The sequence below is a fragment of the Neomonachus schauinslandi genome, chromosome 3, assembly GCF_002201575.2.
Source record: "Neomonachus schauinslandi chromosome 3, ASM220157v2, whole genome shotgun sequence".
Taxonomy (NCBI): domain Eukaryota; kingdom Metazoa; phylum Chordata; class Mammalia; order Carnivora; family Phocidae; genus Neomonachus; species Neomonachus schauinslandi.
The window spans coordinates 155,339,775-155,362,574 of NC_058405.1; the positions used below are offsets into that span (position 1 = coordinate 155,339,775).

Sequence of the window (22,800 nt, forward strand, 5' to 3'; positions counted from 1 at the left end):
GCTGAGAAAGGGATGTTGTACACCTCTCCAAGAGACGTGGAATAACCTGAGGGTCAGCTGGAAACCTTAGCAGTGGAAATGCTGGGCTTGGCCCCGGGACGGCCAGCTAGCCCGGTGAGGGTCCTGCGTGCTTTTCTGCTTTTGTGTTATTCCAAGTAAGACACACAGCACTTAAAACAGAGAACAAACAATGGATGTTTCCTCGGCCTTTGTTTCATTTCAAATAAATATAAACACATTTACATCAAAAGTATATGAACATTTTCTCTAGTTTGGCAACAAAATAAGTCTTGGTCAACATGTCATGGTACAAATGTTAAGCCATCAACTAGAAATCTGTGTCATAAGAAATATAAAACACAACAAAGACTGTTACACAAAAAGATTACATTTTAACTCCATAGAAAAGCTACTTCAGTTCTCAGTTCCATTTTGAAGGAAAGCAATTTAAATTCTTCCATTCCAGACTGAAGCATTTTGGTCCTCATGTATAGCTGGTTGATGAACTACAGCCATATATATATATGTATAAATATACATATGTGTATGTATGTGCATAATGTTTAAAGAGTCTCATTCTTCTTTTTGTACAGCTATTCCAGGTGCAGAACGGGGTCCATTTGACCTAGAAGCTTTGGCAGAGGGAGTAGACACAGTATTCACTAAGTGGAGTTGATCATCAAGCGACTATCAATTGGCTTTAATTTCCACATCACCCATTTCTACCTTCTGCTTTGCACCTTGTTTCCTTTTGTCATCACACTTCCCTCACTTGGCATGACCTTGACTGAGAAGCTCATTCAACACTTTACTACTGATGAACAATGCTGATGGTTCTGATGTTTTTAAAAAGTTAGCATTCTGATTTGAGGATTAACAAATAAATAAATAAAGGGTGGTCTCATATTAAATTTGCATATGTCTCAAAGTTCTGGTGCAATACAACTTTTCACCTAAAACGTTATTAGATAGATTTGGATTCAATCAGCCAGGTGAAAAATTAGCCACAGGCTTGTTACAGGGAGTACTGGGGGCCGTATTTGTGTTAAATGAAAAAAAGCAACTTCAATTTTTAGTGAATTTTTCCATTCATCTGGCAACTTCCATAAAAATCCTTGGAAAGAAGTTCTGGATATTTAAGTGCTTACTATAGAGAGGATATGCATAATTGGACTCCCTTAAAAAGATTATTACAGGCATCATTTCTGAAGATGAACACCTTTACCTTTGGCTTTTAGTGAGGAAGTAAACATCAAAGTGAGAAGAGGTTTGAGGCAATTCCTATCCACCCTTTCCCTCCCCTCCCAGGGGACATGAATGTCATATGGATATACTTCTGAGAACTCACTGCTGAGTGAGTAAATGAAAAAAAAATTCTTTCTAGAGAACAGCTCCCTCTCAATTGCATCATGCCAAAAGAAAAAGAATTAAATGCATTTTTTTACTTCTTACTTAAAATGAGAGGTAGACTTGCACAGAAGTATCTTAGATCTAAGGAAAACATGAAAACAAAAATCAGGGCCCATCTATGTGAGTGCCTTGCCCTACAGTCTAGTTGCCCTCCCTGGGTTCGGTTAATTCCTTTTCTACTGGCTTCTGGAAGCCCAGGCCCATAATAATACTCGAACACAACATAAACCTGGAATTCACGTTTCTTTCCCTTCTTCCAATATGGGTGATCAAGGAAAAGCTGCTACAGTCCAAAGTCAAAACGTTTCGGAATCAGAGTCATTTTCATTGTACCCATCCTCTGAGCCTATGTTGTTACTGCACAGGCTGACCATGCTACCCAGATTGGAGAGGGTCGTCCTGCTCAAATTGTCTTTTTTAAAACAAACGAAGTTGACAGCCGTCATTGTACTGGAAGGAGAAAAAGGCATCATGGTAGCCAAAATGAGGGCCAGGCAGTCAGCCACGTCTTTGTTAGGAGCGCAAGCCAGGGCCGGGGTATGACCTGGGCGTAAATGCAGACAAGGCAGTGGTTAGTCCAGGAAATCCAAAGGCGGCGTGAGCATTCCACAGTACATCTCATACAACCTTACACGCGGAGATGTATGTTGAGTTAGAAATCATGCCAGGCAAAAACAGGAGTTACTTCCCACAAGTCATGCTAGGGGTCAGGCAAGAGGGAACTGGGAGGGGGAGACATTTTATGAAGGGGTTTTGGTTTTGGTTTTTCAGTTTACATGACAACAAGCACTATGTTATCCAAAGTTAGGAGAATTCTAGTCTTCATCTAATAAACAGAAACACAAGGGGGCAGGGGTGGGACACAATTCCACAAAACAAAAACAAAAACAAAAACAACCCGAAACAGGACAACCACAAAGGTGTTTCCACTTGAGAGCACACGCACACCATGCGCCTCAGGCTTGGGCCAGAGCACTCTCATTCTGAGAACAATGACTTTCCATAGTAGGTAACTGTGTGTCAGATTAGAAAAGATGTCGAAAATCAGATGTCTGTAGATGTGACTAACGCAGTTTTGTTGCTTTACATATGTTTATATAAAGTATATACCAATTAACTTGTTCTAGGAAAATGGGATCATTTGAGCAGATCAGACAGGAAAGGACTGATTGTTTGTAATTTAAAATTTACTATCATTTAAGTGAAATTTAACAGAATTTTTAAAAATAGCACACCAACCAACCGAAGTCCCAAAGTCCAACTATGACAGGTGTGGGAAAATGGCTGTACAGTCCTGTCATTCTCTACCATTTAGACTCGATGGGTCCTATCCAGAAGAGAAAACTGTCTTGACACATGAAACATGTGCAGGGGGACGTAGATACATTCTTCGACTTAATTACTACCCTTATCCAACCTTTATTCTACTGACCTGAAAGGGTTAGCCTAGCTCCTCTGCTGGCAAAGTTCCTACTACCTCTCACTCATTTATTCAGAGGAAGTGGCTCAATAAAACTCAACATTTTGTCAAGTTCTATCAACACTTGGCCTAGTTTCTGCCCCTCCCCCACCCCAACAGATCACTCCTCTCTCTAGTACAAAAACAAGTAAGAATAGACAGGTATCTTAACATTCCATGCCACAGAGGTCATTGACGAGTAAAGGATTTATGAGTGTAGTGCTGTACAAAACTGCCCCAAATTGTTCCCAGGCCTTTGGGATACAGCTGAGCTCTCAGAAAGGCCTCAGTTCCACTGACCCAGGGCTCTCCTTCCCGGGGTTGCTATTGGCAGGAAAAGCCTCAGATGCAGCAGGCTTACAATGGAGAAAGACAAAACTAATTTATTTTGAGCTCTTTGGGTCATTTTGAAGAAAAATTGTGCACTTCTGCATGCCAACCCGAAGATATATAATAGCCATAAGAGGGTGAGGGAAGGAGAGGAGGGACAACCAAGGCGATGAGGTAACAGAACTTTCTGTGCCTCCTAGATGAGTCGGGTTGGGGACAGAGTGGGGTACATGCTAGGATAAACGGGGCTGCAAAACAAAAACTAACAGGAATTAGCTAATGATGTCATATGGCTAATGCTTACTTCTGAGAAATAGGCATGGGCTGCTAGTTCCAATACCTGTAATAAGCAGTTAATTGAGTTAAGTTAATGATACTTTAATTAAATGCCACAATTAATGCCACATTTAAAAAATTACATCATTCATAAATATCCAGAAGTTCATCTTTTGCTCCCCACAGTTAATAGGCATTGTGCTTAAAATGGTAGTTTCACATAATTCTGTTATTCATTAGCTTTCCAAATTTCTTCGGAAGCAGAGTAGAAAGCTTCTGGTCAGAGTTAGTTCATTTAGAAAAGGAAGGTTACATAGATCAGGAGAAGCTTTCAAGCCTAGAAAGTCATTAAAAAATTGTACTCATGTTCCCCAAATATCCATACTGAGAATATGAGTTTTGATCTCTTCTTTAAAAAAAAAAAAAAAAAAGGTTTGATCTCAGAATGAACTGAAATACAAAGACCTAGGTTTTCTTTGAGCCCTTGAGCATGCACTAATGACATGTATAGTCTCTAACTCTTCAGCGAATGCAGTTCGAATTCTGAATGCCTGTCTGCCAACTGTTCAGTGTGTCTGAAGCAGCTGAGCCACCACGCTGCAGAGTTAGAGACCAGCTGCTGGCGTTACATGCAGAATGGAAGGCACTGGTGGGCTACAGGTGGACTATGTGTTTTACAAAGACAGACAGGACAAATTATCCCCATTTGATTTCGCACACACAGAAACTTCCAAGGGGGAGAGAATTCTTACTGCCTTTTTACTGAGCTCCTATCATTCTCATTTTCCTCTGGCTTCAGAGCACAGGGGAGGTACCTGCGGTAATTGCCTAGTTTTTCCACTTACCATTTTCATCCACAGCAAGTACACAGGCCCCTTTGGCCAACAACTCCTCAACTACCACCTTCAAGCCATTTCGTGCAGCAACATGGAGGGGTCTGAAAGAAGACAACACCCAGCGTCAACCATGATACATATTTGTGTGAGGAATGTGTCATTTGGGGGAGCTGCACTGCTAAAAGGAAGGAAATACTTAAGAATCTATAAGGAGTACATGAATATTTTTATATTCTTTTAATAAAAATATTTGTTGGCCAGATCTTTTCCAGGTGCTAATGATCCAACTGTTCTTCCATGTTGGCCCAGATTTCTCTATAGATATGACAAATATTCTGCATCTCAAACAACCTCAGTGACAACAGATAGGAAGTGAGAAAAAGAACGTAAGCTCCAGTGTGTTTTCTAGAAGGCTCTTTACCCCTTGCTTTCTATTCCAGCATTTGAATCACTGTTTCACACAGTCCATCAACATGATTGGTGTTAATATCACCCATATATATTTGTCTTGAACCTCCTTGTTATTACTAAATGCACTAAATGATATTTTGTTGAATTCAGAATACCTTAAATGTCAAACCCAATATATTCATTTCTGCTATATATTTCTTAAGAAACTTGACGGAAAAAAAATCCTAATATTCCTTTGTCCTTAAGTGCATAGGTAATTTACTAAAATGGAAAACAAATCAGCTTTTAGGTCTTTCACGCTGAAGATTACACTGAATTATATTAAAATATAATTAAGACAAACTGCTTAGAAACTCTTCAAACATATTCTGGGCATGTGATTTATAAAGCTGTCATTTTCCAGTAAGAATACATAATGCTAGTATTATATTACAAAATTGTATGACGGCATAACAAAATAAAGATTCTAACTAAAAGTGGTTAGCTCGGTCAGCATCTGTAGGTATGTGACTATAAACTTCGTGAAGGAGAAGGCAGGTCTGTGTCTTTCACCACTGTATTCTCCAGTGCATAGCACACTCTTAGAATTTGTTGAATAAATGACTATGAATCTGGGTCCAAATCAAACTTTAGAAGTCACACTTACGTCTGCAGTGCATTATTTTTTGCATTAATAAGGCTCTCGTCTTGTATCTTGTCAAGTATTAACAAGGCACATTTTTCATGACCCTAATAAAGAAAAAAAATGATAAGAAACACGGGACAGAAACAGAGAAAAGCTCCTGAAAAATTACTTCATTGTGCTTTTAAATTTAAAATGAACATCATCTGCCCAAAAACATTTTTTTAATTAAAAAAAATCTTTTTTAAGATTTTATTAATTTATTTGTCAGAGAGAGAGAGAGACAAAGCACAACCAGGGGGAGCAGGAGATAGAGGAAGAAGCAGGCCCCCTGCTGAACAAGGAGCCCGATGCAGGACTCAATCCCAGGACTGTGGGATCATGACCTGAGCCGAAGGCAGACACTTAACCGACTGAGCCACCCAGGTGTCCCTGCCTAAAAACATTTTTAAAGCAACTTTCTGAGTAATTCTTTTTTCTTCTAAAAAGCAAATGGTTGAAGGACCCTAGACTCTCAAAGATTCTGGAGAAGGTCTATTAGGACTTGATTAATGTAAACCTGATCTAAAGTATTAATATTTCTAAGGCAACTGAAGCAGTAATGTTGAGAGAGCTGAAGCAGGTGCCAGCTCAGCAAGGTCAGCTGGCAGAGAGTAGAATTAGGAGCATCCTTTAAATCTGTCAACAATGTTTTTTAACATATGTCAAGTTCCATCTCCTTCCTCAAGCTTTCAATGACCACTTCACTGATCCATCTACCCTTGAAATTTCCGTTACATCTGTTATCGGTATCACTTATCACCATGTACTGCCTTACACTGGGAAGGGACTCTTTCAGGAAAGTTCATTCTTTTCTTCCTCAACCAGGGGAAGATATCCTTGTATCTTAAAAGAGATGGTTGATAATTAAAAAAAAAAAAATCAACTGAAAAGTCAGAGACCCTTTCACGATTTCAGGCCTATGCTCTGTTAAGGGGTCATGGTTTCCTAAACGCTTGCTACTCAGTGTGGTCCACAGACCAGCAATATCAGCTTAACCTGGAAGTTAGAAACGTTGAATCTCAGGCCCCACTTTAGACCAGCATTTTCACAAGAGCCTCTGGTGATTCATTTGCACAATAAAGTTTGAAGAGCACTGCAATTCTCTTCATGAAAACACCACACTTTGAAATAAACTTCACGAAACAGAGCCCTTTCTGGGGTTTCCATGGGCTTCCCAGAGCAAGAAGTGAGAAAGTGCAACCGCTGAAAGGAACAGTTAAAGCATCCGGTACGACAGACAACACCTTTAATACTGTCACCATGTTGAAATAAACCACCACTGGCGCTAACTGGAATCACCCTATAACGCCTTATAAGGGAGCCCCTGAAATGTAATTTCAGAAATGTCCATGGAGTTTTCATTCTCATGCACTGCTGGTGGAGTGTAAACGGTTGTGATCTTATTAGAGGCCCATTTGGGCTTAAAAATGTTCATAGCTTTAGACTCAATAATTTTACACTAAGGAATTTATCTTAAAGGAATGAGCAAGAATTCTTTAAAAAAAATTCTCTACAATTAGTAGCATCTATAGTAGCATATATTTGAAAACAAGCACATGTCTAACAATTGGGGATGAGTGGAATAAAGGATGGCACATTCCTAAGGTAGAAAACCACACATCTTCTAAAACACGATACAGGGGCGCCTGGGTGGCTCAGTCGTTAAGCATCTGCCTTCGGCTCAGGTCATGATCCCAGGGTCCTGGGATCAAGCCCCGCATCGGGCTCCCTGCTCAGCGGGAAGCCTGCTTCTCCCTCTCCCACTCCCCCCTGCTTGTGTTCCTGCTCTCGCTGTCTCTCTCTCTGTGTCAAATAAATAAATAAAATTTAAAAACTAAAATAAATAAATAAATAAAACACGATACAATTTGATATCTAAAAGAAAGATATTCATGGGGGGCCTGGGTGACTCAGTCGGTTAAGCATCAGACTCTTGATTTTGGCTCTGGTCATCATCTCATGGGCTCATAGGATTGAGCCCCGCATCAGGCTCTGCACTCAATGGGGCGTCTGCTTGAAGATTCTCTCCCTCTGCCCCTCCTCCCCACTCTCTCTCTCTCTGTCTGTCTAAAATAAACAAATAAATCTTTAAAAAAGATTCATAAGATATGATTCAGTAACAAAAGCAGGTTTTAAGCTTTTCAAACATTATGATCTCACTTTTGTAAAATTGTGTATTTATTATTATGTATCATTGTCTTTTACAGAAGCAGGAATCTTGAGCTACATGTGAACATAATGCTACTAAAAAAACAAAAAAACAAAAAACCTCGAACACGTTCCTTGCATTGAACTATGCACCAGAAAAAGAAGGGCCAAGGGTAGACATGCACATGAACACACTTATTTGCCTCAAAGGAGAGTATTTTTTTGGCTATGTTATTACAATGTCTGCAAATGGAACAAAATGAAAACAAGTGGACCTGTTTATATTTTAGAAGCCACATAACTAAGGTCCTAAGCTGTGTTTAAAGCCAAGTTGATGTGGTACTGCACCCCCTGGAGACAGACTGCATAAGAACGCAGGTGGCAAATGCCATGAAAAGCATATCCTCACCAACCCCTACGTGGGTCTTGCCCTGTGCTTCTTCCCCTTCCATTCTGCTTACAGTTGACAACACCCTGGGAAAACGTACATCTTAATTAAGAGCCATGATACACACTTCTGAGATAGCATGTAAGTGGTATGAGTATGATTACAACACTAAGTAACACTGTTTCAAATTCATTTACATACTTTGCTACTAGCCAAATGTAAGGGTGTGTTCAAGTCTTTATCCTTTACAGTCAGATCAGCCTGGGCACTGTTCACCAAAACATCTATAGAAAAAGCCAAAAGAGAGTTACTTAGACGACAGGCTAACTCCAATAACACATTTAAATTAGTATGATGACATCATCATATTTGATGTTTTTAAAGAAAAAAGGAAAAATTTATTGCCATATTTTTCTATTGAAATCCAAGGTCTATAGATGTTCATTTTAATCGTCTTTGTAGTTTTGTTATTTCCAGGTCAAATAATTCTGTTGCTATATTCAGTCTCTAAATGTTGAGATTTTTCACTGCACAAAGATTGGTTCACTTTGACAAGGTCCACCAATCATCCAATAACAGGGGACTGAAGACAATTAGCAAGCAGAATCGATTGGCTTACATAAAATGTTGGCCTTTTTTACATGCATATACCAAGAGAATAACCGATTTCCTGGTTTTACGTTACTCCGGTTTGGGTTGGGCATGAGCGCAAAGCCCACCAGTCAAGCACGTACCCACGGCGCCCGCCTGCCCGTTCTCGGCAGCCATCATCAGCGCTGTTTTCCCTGAATTGTCTGCTGCGTTCACTTCAGCACTGTGTCTCAGAAGAAGCTGCAAGCACTCCACGTGATCAGCAAATGCTGCCGCGTGAAGGGGTGTCCTAATGATTTAAAACAAATAGGATTTTAGCTTCCTTTAAACGTAACACACGCTCTTTCTGTATACGCCTGAGAGACTTGGGCACAGTGTCATCTTAAGGATTTAAAACTTCTCATTTTACAGAGATAACAATTAGGCCCTCTCTAAAGTCCATTTGGGATGGACACTGAACACCCCCTAGATTTGGAGGGGGTTTAAGTGGTGGCTCTGATAATAAAATTAGCATCTTTACTTACCCTTTGATGTTGAGTTCCAGTGACTTCTCATCTTTGATAAAGGTACTTTCAGAATTGGGGCGCCTGGCTGGCTCAGTCAGTACAGCTCATGACTCTTGAACTCAGGGTTGTGAGTTCGAGCCCCACACTGGGTGTAGAGATTACTTTAAAAAGACACTTTCAAAACTAAGCCTTAAATTTGTAGATAATTGGCTATTTAAATAATAAAAAAGCCCCCACTGTCTAATATGGGTAGTTGATTTTTCTAGGAGCACAATTTGTATTATTTATCAAAATTAAAAATTAAATCTAAAACTTCATCTCCTAGACATACTTGGTCATGTGAACAGATACATATATTATACTGTTCACTGAACCACTCTTTGAAATAGTAAAATATTAGAAACAACCTAAATGTTCTTCAATAGAAGGCAGGCTGATTAAGTGTCTATCCATTCAATGAAGTAATATCCAGCTTTAAAAAGAATATGGTAAATCTATATATTCTGGTATGAAAAGTTCTCCAAGATACACTAAAAGCAGAGCATTGGAATAGAATTCTCCCATTTGCATAAAAAGAACAAAAGTATATATCTTCATATATGTTTGTAGCTATGTACAGAAAATATTGGGGAAAATATAAAAATTTCAAAGAATAGTTTAAGGTGGCTTTCCTGATGGAAGAGGCTGGGGCTTCTGGGCTAAGAGTAATTTCTCCTAATTATATACTCTTTATTATATTTAATTTTTAAAAGACATGCTTTTAGAGGTGCCTGGCTGGTTCAGTAGGTAGAGCATGTGACTCCTGATCTCAGGGTTGTGAGCTCGAGCCCCATGTTGGGTGTAGAGATTACTTAAACAAAATCACTTAAAAAAATAAAAACCATGCTTTTATGTTACTTTTTCAATTAAAAAATAATAAATGTTTGGCTATTTGCAACCACAAAGCACAGACTAAGATTGATCAAGACATGAGGCATGACATCTTAGCATCACTTACCTGCCTTTGTCATCTCTGCAATTGACAATACTGGAATCTATGGCCCCCAGTAGCAATGATGCACAATTCTCATGATCATTTATTCTAAAGTGAAAATAGATTTTACATTTAAAAATTTTACATTTTTAAAAAATTATATATCCCTTCCTACTCCATCTTCCTATGCACTGTATATTTAACAATCTGACACATTTAAAAATGTCTGATGCAAATATCTGTGGTTTATGTTCTTGTTCAAATAATTCAAGAAGACAATTTAGGTCATACAAATAAACTTTACTTAACACTTCATGAGGCAGGCAGTCTTCACTCTCAAGAGTCTGAAGAACTGCTTGCTTCATGAAGTGTTAAGTAAAGTTTCTATCACCTAATCTGTCTTCTTCAATCATCTGAACAGTTTTGGTGATGAGGGTGGGATTCGAAGCTGACTACTCAACAGCCTACAGGAGGAGACACAGAGATAAGGCACTTGCCGAACCCTCTGAGTTCACTGTTGCCAAGGGCTAAGGGTGAGTCACTCTTGGATTTGAGGTCTGTTCCCTTGTGTGCAACTCTCTAAGCTAAACAAACTTTATCCAAAACTTTTTAAAGGAAAGGGGTTTATTGAAGTTCCCAGAAAGATTCTGTGATCCAGGAAAGGCTCTGGGACAGCTATAGTGGGAGTCCACAGCAGGTAGCAGCCTCTAAAAGACTAACAGGGACCTTGAGGTAAGTCCACAGCATTAACCACTGGGAGACTTGCAGAAATAAATTAAGACAAAAATACAGACCGTTTTGACCAATGGCACATTAATATCTACGTAGGTGTGAACTGGACGATTAAAAGCCATTAGGGCATCCACCATTGTAAAGAAAGCTTGTGGAGAGTAATAGATCTATTGTTAATGAGAATCTCAGAAGCCAAAGCCACAAAATTGATGGGCATAGGTTGAGCACTCAAAAGCCGCTAGAGTACTCATCACATAAATCTAAGACTCTTGTAATAGGATAAGTTGGTTATGGAACAGGTTCGATTGACACTAGGTCACTCACCAACCTCAACAAAATTTCCATGCAACAAGGTACACTGTAAAACACCACACAAATCCCAAACCCAGTGGCACATCTCTCTTAGGTACTAATTTGGCTCCAAGAGACTCAACGCTTAGCTAAAGAAACTTGAGATCCTCAAGTTTCAAAGAATTGAGCACTCTGCCTTCCAGCACAGTTGCTTATTTTCTGTCTACAAACTGTGATCCTAGATGCTATAGATACCTACAAAAATGGCAAAATATTACTTAGACAACCCAGAATTACAATGGCCAGCATGGGGAATGTCCTAGTTAGATAAGATCGTTCATTTAAGGAGTACACTTGAAAGCAAGGGTTCCCAAATCAACAAACAGAATGGGATACCTATTTTAATTGGTGTGCAGAAGCTTCCAAAAAGCTTGAAGATTCCAAAAGGGCTTCATTGAAAGATTCATTGCCCAGGCTAATGAAAAATTAAAGACACAAGAGGTACCTAAAACTAAGACTGTAAGACTGATATGACTCCTACTACTGCCCTCTATCCTCCTTTACCTGAGTACTTAAGAGTCTATTAATCCTCTATCTGAACTGCCTTCCCACCGTGAAGGGGGCTACAGGATCAGAAACAAGTCTTCAAAGTCAGTGGCCTTATTGCAGCAACTGCTACAAGGCCAGAAACCCAAAACAACACCGGCCCCCCCCCCCCCCCCACTGCACCATCATCAAAACACTGGCTCAGAAATCGGTGTCTCATTTGCAACCTATCAGGACATTGGCAAAAAGACTGTCCCAGAAGGTTTTGTGCAAATCCTCTGATAGCAGCTCAAATGCCCCCATATATATCCTCCAAGGAGGGCCCCTATACAGGCCCCTTCCAGTGTTGACGAGACACCAAAGGATTCTCCAATAAACTGCTACCAGTCATTCTAACAGTTAAGGGGAAGTAAAATTAAAATTAATGGGAAAATCTTGCCGAATTCTGGTAGATCCAGGGCAATACTCTCTACTTTAAACTCCATTCATTCCAGAGCCTGCAGATGGGACCTGGGAAAACCGGCATGAGCAGGCAAAGGGTGAGAATTCTTACCGGATTCACCTTTCCTGGTCTCTGTGGTGGCCGATCAAGGGGGAAAGGTATACTTTCATGTTGTCCCTTCCTTTCCAAATTCAAACTCTTGTGAATTTGGTTTTGAAGTATCCATTGGTTATTGATCCTTTTCTCTCCCAGGGACTGCTATTGCCTTCCTGTTTGTCCTAAATCCTTCTTTATTTTACCTATCTTTGGGAGGTAGCTCTGGATCTTGGGACAGTAGTATCTTTTGCACCATCTTTGGGGGCACCTTGCATTCATGGGTTGTTCAATATTGCCAGGAATAGTTACTGTTTGTCCTGGTTGAAACTTGACAAGATATTTGAAAGCCTTTTTTTTTTTTTTTTCTTTTTTAAAAGTAGCTTTATGGTTGGTCAAAAGCTGGCCAAATAGGAAGCTGATATTCAGAACCTAATAGTAACTTTCTTTAGGCCTTCCCAGTAAGCTAAAATGAAACTATGTACCTGGGGTGAGGGAATGGGGTGGGGGCATTCCAAATACAAACAGCTCTAAGTCTAGAACAAAGGAATAATTTGATTTTTACCTTAGCTGAAGGAAGAGCTCCTTGATATAAAGAAGCAAATTAAAGATAATGTAGTTGGATGAGTGGGACAGCCCCCCTTTTTTAAGGAATTAAAATCAACTCTCCTTGCCTTACAAATTGAGTTTTTATTTTTTATTCATTTTTTTAAAAGATTTTATTTATTTATTTGACAGAGAGAGACAGCACAAGCAGGGGGAGCGGCAGGCAGAGGGAGAGCAGGCTCCCCACTGAGCAGGGAGCCCCATGAGGGGATCATGACCTGAGCTAAAGGCTTAACGACTGAGCCACCCAGGCGTCCCACAAATTGAGTTTTTAAAGAACAGAAAAAGCTCGCCTATCCTTTTTACCAATCCCCAAACCTCTCTTATTCATCTGAAAAGGCTTGTAGGTATTGTAAAATTCTTCTTGGAGGATTTTGCATTCCTTCTCTCTGCCTTTGAGATGTACCTGGTCTTCTCTAGGAACTAGTATCTAGGCCATTTCTTTGAGCACATTTCAGGGAGATAATTCTTATCAGAAAAAAGAAAAAAAAAGAACGACTATTTGGAAACTAGGGAAATAAAAAATCTTAAGTCTCTGATATGTGGAATTGTTGACTCTCTGTATTGTACACTGAAATGAATATAACACTGTATGTTAACTAACTGGAATATAGATAAAAATTTTAAAAAACTATATATTAACTATACTGTAATTTTAAAAAATTTGAAAATTTGAAGTTTTCTCAATTTTAGTAAAAAGTTTAAGCCATCTGAGCAGGTAACCTTAACTTATTCCATCTGCCAGAAACACAATCTGGATCTGTGGTTGTTGTTGTTGTTATTGCTGTTGTTGTTTAATAAGCTAGTGAGTTTTGCATTATCATACCTGTTTAAAGGCTAAAATTTAAAAACAAAAGTTAGGGCGCCTGGGTGGCTCAGTTGGTTAAGCGACCGCCTTCAGCTCAGGTCATGATCCTGGAGTCCCGGGATTGAGTCCCGCATCGGACTCCCCGCTCGGCAGGGAGTCTACTTCTTCCTCTGACCCTCCCCCCTCTCATGCTCTGTCTCATTCTTTCTCTCTCAAATAAGTAAATAAAATCTTTAAAAATAAAATAAAATAAAAACAAAAGTTATTAAGATTTCTGTTCGTGTCCATCTATATCTGTATGTATATGTACATAATTATGTTTTTTTCTATCTCCAGATGGTATTGCCAAAATTAATTGTAAAGAGCTCTATTTAATTGGCTTAATGAACATTAAGCACTTGGGGCGCCTGGGTAGCTCAGTTAAGCGTCCAACTCTTGGTTTTGGCTCAGGTCATGATCTCAGGGTTATGAGACTAAGCCCCTGTGTGGGCCTACTTAAGATTCTCTCTTTCCCTCTCTCTGTACCCCTCCCCAATAAATAAAAATAAAATAATATAATAATAAAAAGAACATTAAGCACTTATATAAGCCAAGTATATTCTCAGAAATATAGCAACTAACCCAAATGTTTTTCGGGTTCACACGATCTGGGTTTATCTTTGGTAAACAAGGACTAGTTTTAGGTTGGTCAGTTTAATTAAAACAGGCATGTCTTCAGAGTTATCAGCATTTATAATGCAGACATAAAACTTTTATTCTACCTAGGTTTACTAAAAATCAAATAAGCTCATGTTATCACTGTTACAGAATTCGTCAGCCAGAAAGATAATTTAAGATGATGGTTAGCTGTTTCATATCTCATGAAATTTTCATGAGTGATCTAAACATAATCATTAAAAATAAGTAAATTAAATAGATGTAAGTAAGATAAAAGTTTATAAGTAAAGTTTTCAACAGTAATTATGCTTTATGGTATACTTAAAAATAGTTTCCAAAATTTTTTGGTAACCTGAAACCTTAGTTAAGCTGAGATACATTAAATGATGGATATTCATTGACTTCTAGATCATTTCCAATTAATATAAAACTCTGAAACATTATTACCGAACATAGATTTATCCACTTTTGGCTTCCTTTGACAGAGGAACTACAGATATTTGGCTCCATTAGTAAACATGTTTTGTACCACATTGAAATATGTATTATAAGGAAGAATATACTCCTAGAAATTATGAAATTTATTTATGAATTTGCCAATCCACAGAATGCTAATGTAACTGACAACCCACTATTGCTTACTTCTTAGTTTCCACTAGGAATTAAGGATTCTAGGGGTTAAGAATTTTAATCAATTAAAACTATTTACAAATAATAAGGGTGGGGCACCTGGGTGGCTCAACTGTTAAGCGTCTGCCTTCAGCTCAGGTCATGATCCCAGGGTCCTGGGATTGAGCCCCGCATCGCATCGGGCTCCCTGCTAGGCAGGGAGCCTGCTTCTCCCTCTCCCACTCCCCCTGCTTGTGTTCCCTCTCTCGCTCTCTTTCTATCAAATAAATAAATAAAATCTTTAAAAAAAAAAAAGAAATAATAAGGGTGAAAGAAAATAACTGTAAGAAAAGTAGGTAATAAAAGTAGAATGTGTATTTTTTTTTGGATAAGGAAAGTTATCAAAGACATGATTTTTGTTTGTTTTATTTTTTTGGTAAGAAAAAAGAGAAAGTAATTTTGTCCTAAAGTAAAATGACTGTTTTTTCTGGAATGTGAAAGAGGGAAAAATTAGGACAAAATCTGAATGGATATAAAAAGCTGTAAAAGGTCTGTGGAAAAGGAATCTTGGAAAAGGAATTCTCTGTGGTCAAGCTGGCTAAGATTGGAATGGATTTACTTAAGCTTTAAAAAAATGAGTTTTAATATCAAAAGTACACTAGTGCAAAATTAGAATTTGGTTTTCTCTCTGTTAAAGGAACAAAGGGTTTTTTTCTTAGATTACTGATCTGCTCTTAATAAGAAACTGTAAATAAAGGTTTTTGGGTTTTTTTTTTTTAACCTTTTAAGTAATCTCCTGAAAAGCAGAGATTTCGTGTCTTACCAAAATTTACTGTGCTTTAGGCTATCTTTATCAAGTCTTTAATTACTTAAGAAAACCCAGTCTTCTTAGTATTAAAAGAGCTAAGGAGTTTTTTTGGTTTGTTTCATAAGCCACTACTAACTTTCTGTATTTATCTTTATTAGCTATATCACTTTGGTTAAATGGATAACTAAGTACTGTTGCACAGTGACCTATGATCCTATTCGACTAGGTGTTTTAAAATCTTTTGATATTTTTGACAAATAAATAAATGCATAAGTTGGTCAACAGGCCAACTGGCTTAAAGAAGTATCCTCTCTTCGGGATTATTTCTTAACTTCTGTGAATCTAGTTGGTTTGGTTCATGGGGACCCTGGTTCAGGAATGTCCTGTAAACCTTAGGAATACTTTTACTATTAATAATTATCTTCCTGGTCTGTTGCTTCCTAGTCTGTTGTTCTCTCAAGGTTTTTTTTTTTTTAATTAATTAATTAATTAATTAATTAATTTATATTAACATATAATGTATTATTTGTTTCAGGGGTACCAGTCTGTGATTCTTCAGTCTTGCACAATACACAGCGCTCACTATAAGGGTTTTAGATGTGTGTATGCAGCCATAAGCCAGCTAACAAATGGTTTCCCTCCAACTGGAATGAAAACCTGACATTATCTCCTGTGAAACAGAGAGAGACCCAAAGAGACAATGGTAACTGAGAATAACTTGCAACATCACCTTTGCTCAAACCTCTTGGTTGGCCAGAGGTTGATCAAAGTGGGGAGGAAGAACTACCAAATCGATCCCACATGAACCTTTACTTGGTAGGTCAGGCACCACTGATCCCGGGAAACAACATAGCAAAAAAAAACCCTCAACTTTTAAGTTTCATGTTATTGTAAATGTTCCGTCTTCTCAGAGGTCAGACCATCTAGTTAACCAATTAATAATTACCAAGTTATATGGGTGATTGCCCCATTCCTATGATACCTCAAATAAGGCCAGATATGAAACCCTCGCTAATCAGATATTTTTATTCCTTCTCTTTCCTGTTTCCTATTTTTTATTCTGTAAAAACCTCCTGCTTTCTGCCTCACACTGTAGCTCTCTGAACTCTTGCAAGTGGACACTGTCTGCTTCATGAAGTGTAAAATAAAGTTTGTTTGGTTCTTTAATCATTGTGGATTAAATGCTGGAACCCCAGTATTTCTTCAGAACCCCTACATCCAGGAAGGAGTTTACTGTGCACCACTTATGCATCATGTTAGGTTTTGGGGGATACCAAAGTGACAAAGACATGGTTCCTTCAGATTTAAAATCACTCCTACCCTTTATTTCTTACTCTTTGCTTATTCATCCACTATACGCCTCCAATATCTTTCAATCAAATGACCCAGCTGCATGTGAAGCCCGGAGACAATGCAAAGATAAAGCAGGTCCCAGGTGGCCATGTTCCCCCAGGCTGACCATGGAAGTCTGCTTTCAAGTCACTGTATTATCTAAACAATGGTTCATACTGTGAGATGGCAGCAAAAAGTACATTTATCAAAAAAGAACTTACAACATATGAAGAATGGAGAATTACAATATATAAAAAGTCTTCCTGCCATAAAATGTCTTTTCTAATCATCCATAGGCATATTGCTGTTAACCCCAATTTATTTTTAGAATTTGGTACACAAATGTGAGGTACATCTGGAGAGCTCTTCACCTGGGGTGTAACGTGCCTCTTAGTTACCCACGACCCTTCATGTAGTTTCCCTCAGTGACAGGTGAGCCACCGTGGAGCCTGGGCACTCCACAAAAAGCTCCTGGAAGATCATTAACACTAGGGACCACACTTTGCTATCAGACCCATTTGCCATTAGCAGCAAAGTGGAATATGTTGGTCTTACCTATAGTCTAAAAGCCTGTCCCTTCCCAGAGAGGCAATCTGTCTGTATGTAGTTAAAATGATTAAAGCAACACCATTAACTCCCAGCGTTTCTACTTACATTGCACAGTGCAGTGGAGTAAAGGGATTACCGATAAATTTGCGAAAACATTTTTGCTCCAAAAGTACCTCTATACAGTTTTCATTACCTGTAAGGAATCAAAAGAATTTAGAGAGTTTCCAAGGAAGAAATTTTGGTCAACACAATCTATTTTTGTTGTTGTTGTTGTTAAGTATTGAATTCTGGCTTGTGAATTTTCCTGAATTGGCTGAATGTTCATTCTCCGTGGAATAAACAAAATGCCAAAATGTCATTAACTATGCTCACAGGTGTTTTGAGACATAGTGAAACAGTGAAGGCCTTATGCTCTAGAGGAGAGAAAGAGATAAAGAAGGGACCTCATTTGCAAGTGGAATAGATTCAATATCATCCTCAGTTCTCAAGAAATAGATGCCTGACATAGATATGCCTCAGTTTGCCCATGTTTACAACAGGAAATTCTCCTTTCACCTGCGTGAATAGGTTCACTTACAATTATGCAACCTAATTCAGGAAAGAAGATGTGACTGATAGAAAACAGTATTTGAGATAATGCAGGTGAAAGGGCTTTGACTATAAAATACTATGTAAGTGTTTAAAATGGCACCAAGGCCAGTTCCTGGCAAATAGTATGCACCCAATAAGTATTTTTTTAATAAGTAGATGAATGAATGTGAGGAATTATTTTCAACGACATGACAATAGTTTCTAAATCAACTGAATTTGGGTTGAGTAAGGCCTCAGCTCTGTCAGCTTGCTTGTTACATGACTTAGGCAACCCACTTGGGATCTGTGAGCCTCAGTTTCCCACATATAAAAAATCAGACTAGTAAAGGATGATGGAGTTTTCAGTTGATAAAGGACCTAAATGTGGTTTGTGAGACAATGTGCATTTGTCAGAGCAAGAAGGCAATGCTATTTGGCTTTGGAATATAGACTACGTCCTGAACCTCTTCTTAGATGAATTCAGCGCTAAATTAGAGTTCTGTTATGATCTATCCCAGAATTATGTAGATTGGATAATTTTAAGTATTAAAATACACGTCAAACCTTTCTTGCACCTGTAGAGAGAAAAGGTGAAGCTGCTTTTAGGAGGATGTAGAAGCATATGAAGTAATGAATATAAAATCCCCTAACTTGATTCAAGTTATACTGTTCAGCTTTCTAACTACATCCAACCCTCACTCAAACAGTCCCAGACACTTCAGTCCCTCCAGTAGTATGAATCCCCCCGAAGGACCTCACTTAGGGCAGCATCTAAACCCACCATTCCTTGGAGACTATATGAATTCCAACCTAAGGTCTGTGTGGGGAGGACTGGGGACCCTTGCACAACTTTCGATATTCAAAGTGCTCAGTGGAGGGGAATCTGGGAAGATGGGAACTTGAACCTTGGATCTGGAAGACTGTACTGGAAGGGTGATTACTTGGGAGAGGACTGATCCTCCTCCAGCTTGCACCCGAAGAGGCCTAAGAAGAGAGACCCACCACCCCCACTGTTCCACCGCACTCCAGGGGAGAGGATGCGGTCTGTTATCAACACTCTGATTGTGTCTTCCCCTTCCTGTAGGTTTTCTAGCGCCAGAGAGCTTTCACAGCTTGACTCAGATGGTAGTTAGGGAGCTCTCATCCATTAGTAAGTGGGGGAAAAAAAATCACAATCTGCCAACGGCAGGGAAGGAGTGTAACCAAGCTGAACAAGGAGAAAACTTGGCTCTCACTGAAAAAAGGAGGATTATAATGAAAGGTCTGACACTGATATATGAGAGCACCCCAAAACCTTTCTGGTCCTAATAATTATAGTTTCTGAGTGAAAATTTTAATAGGAGAATTGAAAATGGAAAAATAAAATTATAGAAATCAAATAAGAAGTATATGGGAAATTATCCACATAAACTTGGCAGGGGGTGGGTGGGGAAGAGCTTCTTAAGCAAGACTGGAAACCTACATGCAACAACAACAAAAAATTTGACAGATTCAACTAATAAAAGTTCAAAATCTATGCATGGAAAAAGAGATCATAAACAAGGAACAAAGACAAATTATAGACGGAGAGAAAACATTTGCAGCACACATAACAAATGGAGGGTTCCTACTTCTAAGACAAGGTACTTCTACAAACATATGAGAAATGATAAATAACTCAACAGGAAAAAAATGGGCAACAGATGAAAAAGGCGTGTCCAGAAGAGGAAAAGGAAATGCAAATACATAAATAAATACACTATCAGAGAAACACAAATTGAAATAATGAGATACCTATTTCTTGCCCTTCAAACTGACAAAAATTTAAAAAAGATGGTATTGTCTTGGCTGGCAAGGGCTTAAGAAAATAGTACGTTTTATATACATGTCTGACGGAGTAATACATTTTTATACTCTTTTTGCAAAGTAATATGGTATAATCCACTAAAATTAAAAAAGTATACATTGCTCTCTTATCAATAATTTCACTTTTGGAAAGTTATCTGACAGAATTTAAGGTACCATAATATGAACACAAACACTGCAGCATTGTTTATAATTGGAAAAAAACCTGGAAACAATCTGAATGTTCATCAACAAGGCTCTGGTATGAATAAATAATAAATGCTGGTATACACACTCACATATGTGTATATCTATCCCACTGCATGCTATAAAACATACAACTATTAAAAGGATCAATGTACACAGATATATATTGACTCCTAAGAATATCTGCAATAGAAACTTACGTAAACAGTAACAAAAAAAGAAAGTTATATAATACTTGTTATATGATTCTAGTTTTCAAAAATAGATGCATACACAATTTGTATTTATTTAATACTCTCAAGGGAAAATTATGAAAGATACATACATCAGAATTACATCAGAAAGTAAATTTGGAAATGGAGACAATTTTACTTTAGGCAGCATCACCATTTTTGATATGTTACAATTAGTATGCATTTTCTTTTTCACTCACATAAGTGAAACGAAAAATTTAAAATCTCCCAAATAACAAGTGCAACTAAACAGGGGATATAGGACATAAAAAGAAATGCCAAATCATGCATCTACTAGTAGGCAGTTGTGACAGATTATTACATCATATTTATTTGTTCTTAGCTGTATTATTTTAATTCCTTGTAGGATCTCAAACCCTGATTAAAATTAGTTATTTCAGTTCACCAAAGGTTCTGATTAAGAGTTACACGTTAGCGATTAACAAAAAGAGGGCATCATGATAGCCATGAAGGGAAAACTTAAAAAAAAAAGAGGGGTATCATAGATGCAGAAAGATTGGAAACCATGGTTTACGACGTTACACTATGTTCTCACCTCCGCTGAGACCACAGTGGTGCCGGGCAGGAAATCTACTGGAATCAGTCAAACGACAATCAACTCACCATTGTAACAAGCCCAGTGCAGTGGCGTGTAGCCTTGGTTATCTTTGAAAGAACAATCCTCCTCGGAAAGTGCCATCTGGAGCAGCTCGCTCAGCCATGTGGCGTGGCCGCGAGCAGCCGCATAGTGCAGGGGGGTCCTCCCTCTGGAATCTTTACAGAGAATCGACACTTCTTGCTCCAGCAGCATTTGCACACATTCCTCATGGCCTGTCATAATCTGATGCATTGCAATTAGAAAGACAAAACACATCTCAGAAGGGCAGAGATGCAGGAAGCAAGGCGGTGGCTAAGTGAGGCTAGGCTCAGAGTGAGCGGACAGACGCCTGGGCCTTAGGGGAAGCAGATTCTGCCCTGTGTCAGAGGACAGAGGTGGACAACCCCAGCAAGATTCATGACAGAGAAGTCTGTGAACGCACCAGCATTTTAGAAACATCTCTAGACTCTCCAAACAGAAACTTGAAGGGTCTCATGACAGAGCGGAAAACATGGGCTTTTAGAATCAGGAAGGTACAAGTGAACTCCTGGCTTCCCGCTTGTAAAACGTGGACAAATCTATCTGCCTCTCTGTGCCTCACTTTATCCACCTGGAAGTAGGAATAGTAATAATGACTCATAGGCTGTCGTGAGGCGTAATGAGACGTGTAAGGGCACCCAGCCTGTGGCTCCGCCCACAGGAAGTATTCAAAAAATAAGAACTATGATTATGATATTGACCGCTTAGCGTTCTTCTTCTTCTCTTTTCTTTTTCATTTATCATAGTGTTCAGCACCGTTACCAAATAGCAATTTTATGATTTCTGTTTTTGTTTCATTTAGTTTGACATGCTTTAAAAAAATTTCAGCAGATGTATATGAAGACTCATCCACAGGATACATATTTCAGGTGGCGAATGGCCCAACATTTGTCATAAAGAACAATTAACATGGCTACTGAAAACTAGGTAATCATTGGAATAAATTATACCTCCTGCACACAATGGGGGATTAAAAAAATGGGGCGGAAAAATATTTAGGTAATTGGTTAATTTTATGCAATAAAAATGTTGGAAAAAGGTCCTCGATCTACTTGGAGAAAAAAAGCAGTTTCCAAATAGCATCTTCAGTATTCTCTCTTTTTAAAATTCAAAACACATCCATATACAGCAAAAAAAGACTGGTGATACATACACCAAAAAGTAGTTATCTCCAGGGGGTAAGATTACCGGTGACTGTGACTTTCTTCTTTGAGCCTTAAAAAAATTTTTTTTTGCAAATTTTCTATGATGTGCGTATAATCACAAAACAGAACCAATTCTACCAACAGCAGGTGTTCATGTATCTATTATCACAATCTAACATGAAATCTGAAAAGCAGGACCTAAGAGTACCTGCCATTATTTTACCTTTGCAAAAGATTTTGTCATTTCTTTCTTTCTTTTTTGTCATCTCTATGCTCGACGTGGGGCTCCAACTCATGACCCCAAGATCAAGAGTTGCATGCTCTACCGACTGAGCCAGCCAGGTACCCCTGTGATTTCTTTTTGACTGACTGAGATTAATTACTTATCTTAGGAAAACATTCTTTTTACTAAAACTTCATATGCGGGGGTGGAGGGGGCAACAAGCTCACTACAAAATTGCTTCACTAAAGCTGAGGAAGATGCACATACCCCTCTGTGTAAAGCTGTGCAGCCCATGAGGTCAACAGCATCTACATTGGCTTCCTTTTCAAGTAACAATGAAACAGCATCAATGTGTCCGTACGCTACTGCAAGCATCAGCGGGGTTCTAGGCAGAGAAATAAATCAGGCTTTAAAAAAGAAGATCAGGGAAAACAAACACCCATCACTTCCAGAGGGAGGACACCTCTCTCTTCTCTCTCTCAACAATTGCTTAATA

At 38.6% G+C, this 22,800-nt stretch overlaps 1 protein-coding gene across 1 annotated transcript in view; it reads right to left on the bottom strand.

Moving 5' to 3' along the window:
• Window positions 1-1,479: 1,479 nt before the first annotated feature.
• The window catches only part of ANKRD44 (ankyrin repeat domain 44), a 313,592-nt gene continuing 292,271 nt past the window's right edge, over window positions 1,480-22,800 (bottom strand). The window contains exons 20-28 of the mRNA XM_044913694.1: window positions 22,572-22,689; window positions 20,924-21,140; window positions 17,571-17,658; window positions 10,017-10,100; window positions 8,657-8,802; window positions 8,124-8,206; window positions 5,369-5,451; window positions 4,321-4,412; window positions 1,480-1,954 (exon numbers count right to left, since the gene is read on the bottom strand). Coding sequence (XP_044769629.1) covers window positions 1,707-1,954; window positions 4,321-4,412; window positions 5,369-5,451; window positions 8,124-8,206; window positions 8,657-8,802; window positions 10,017-10,100; window positions 17,571-17,658; window positions 20,924-21,140; window positions 22,572-22,689 — 1,159 coding nt within the window. The 3' untranslated portion in view covers window positions 1,480-1,706. The remainder of the gene's footprint in view (window positions 1,955-4,320; window positions 4,413-5,368; window positions 5,452-8,123; window positions 8,207-8,656; window positions 8,803-10,016; window positions 10,101-17,570; window positions 17,659-20,923; window positions 21,141-22,571; window positions 22,690-22,800) is intronic.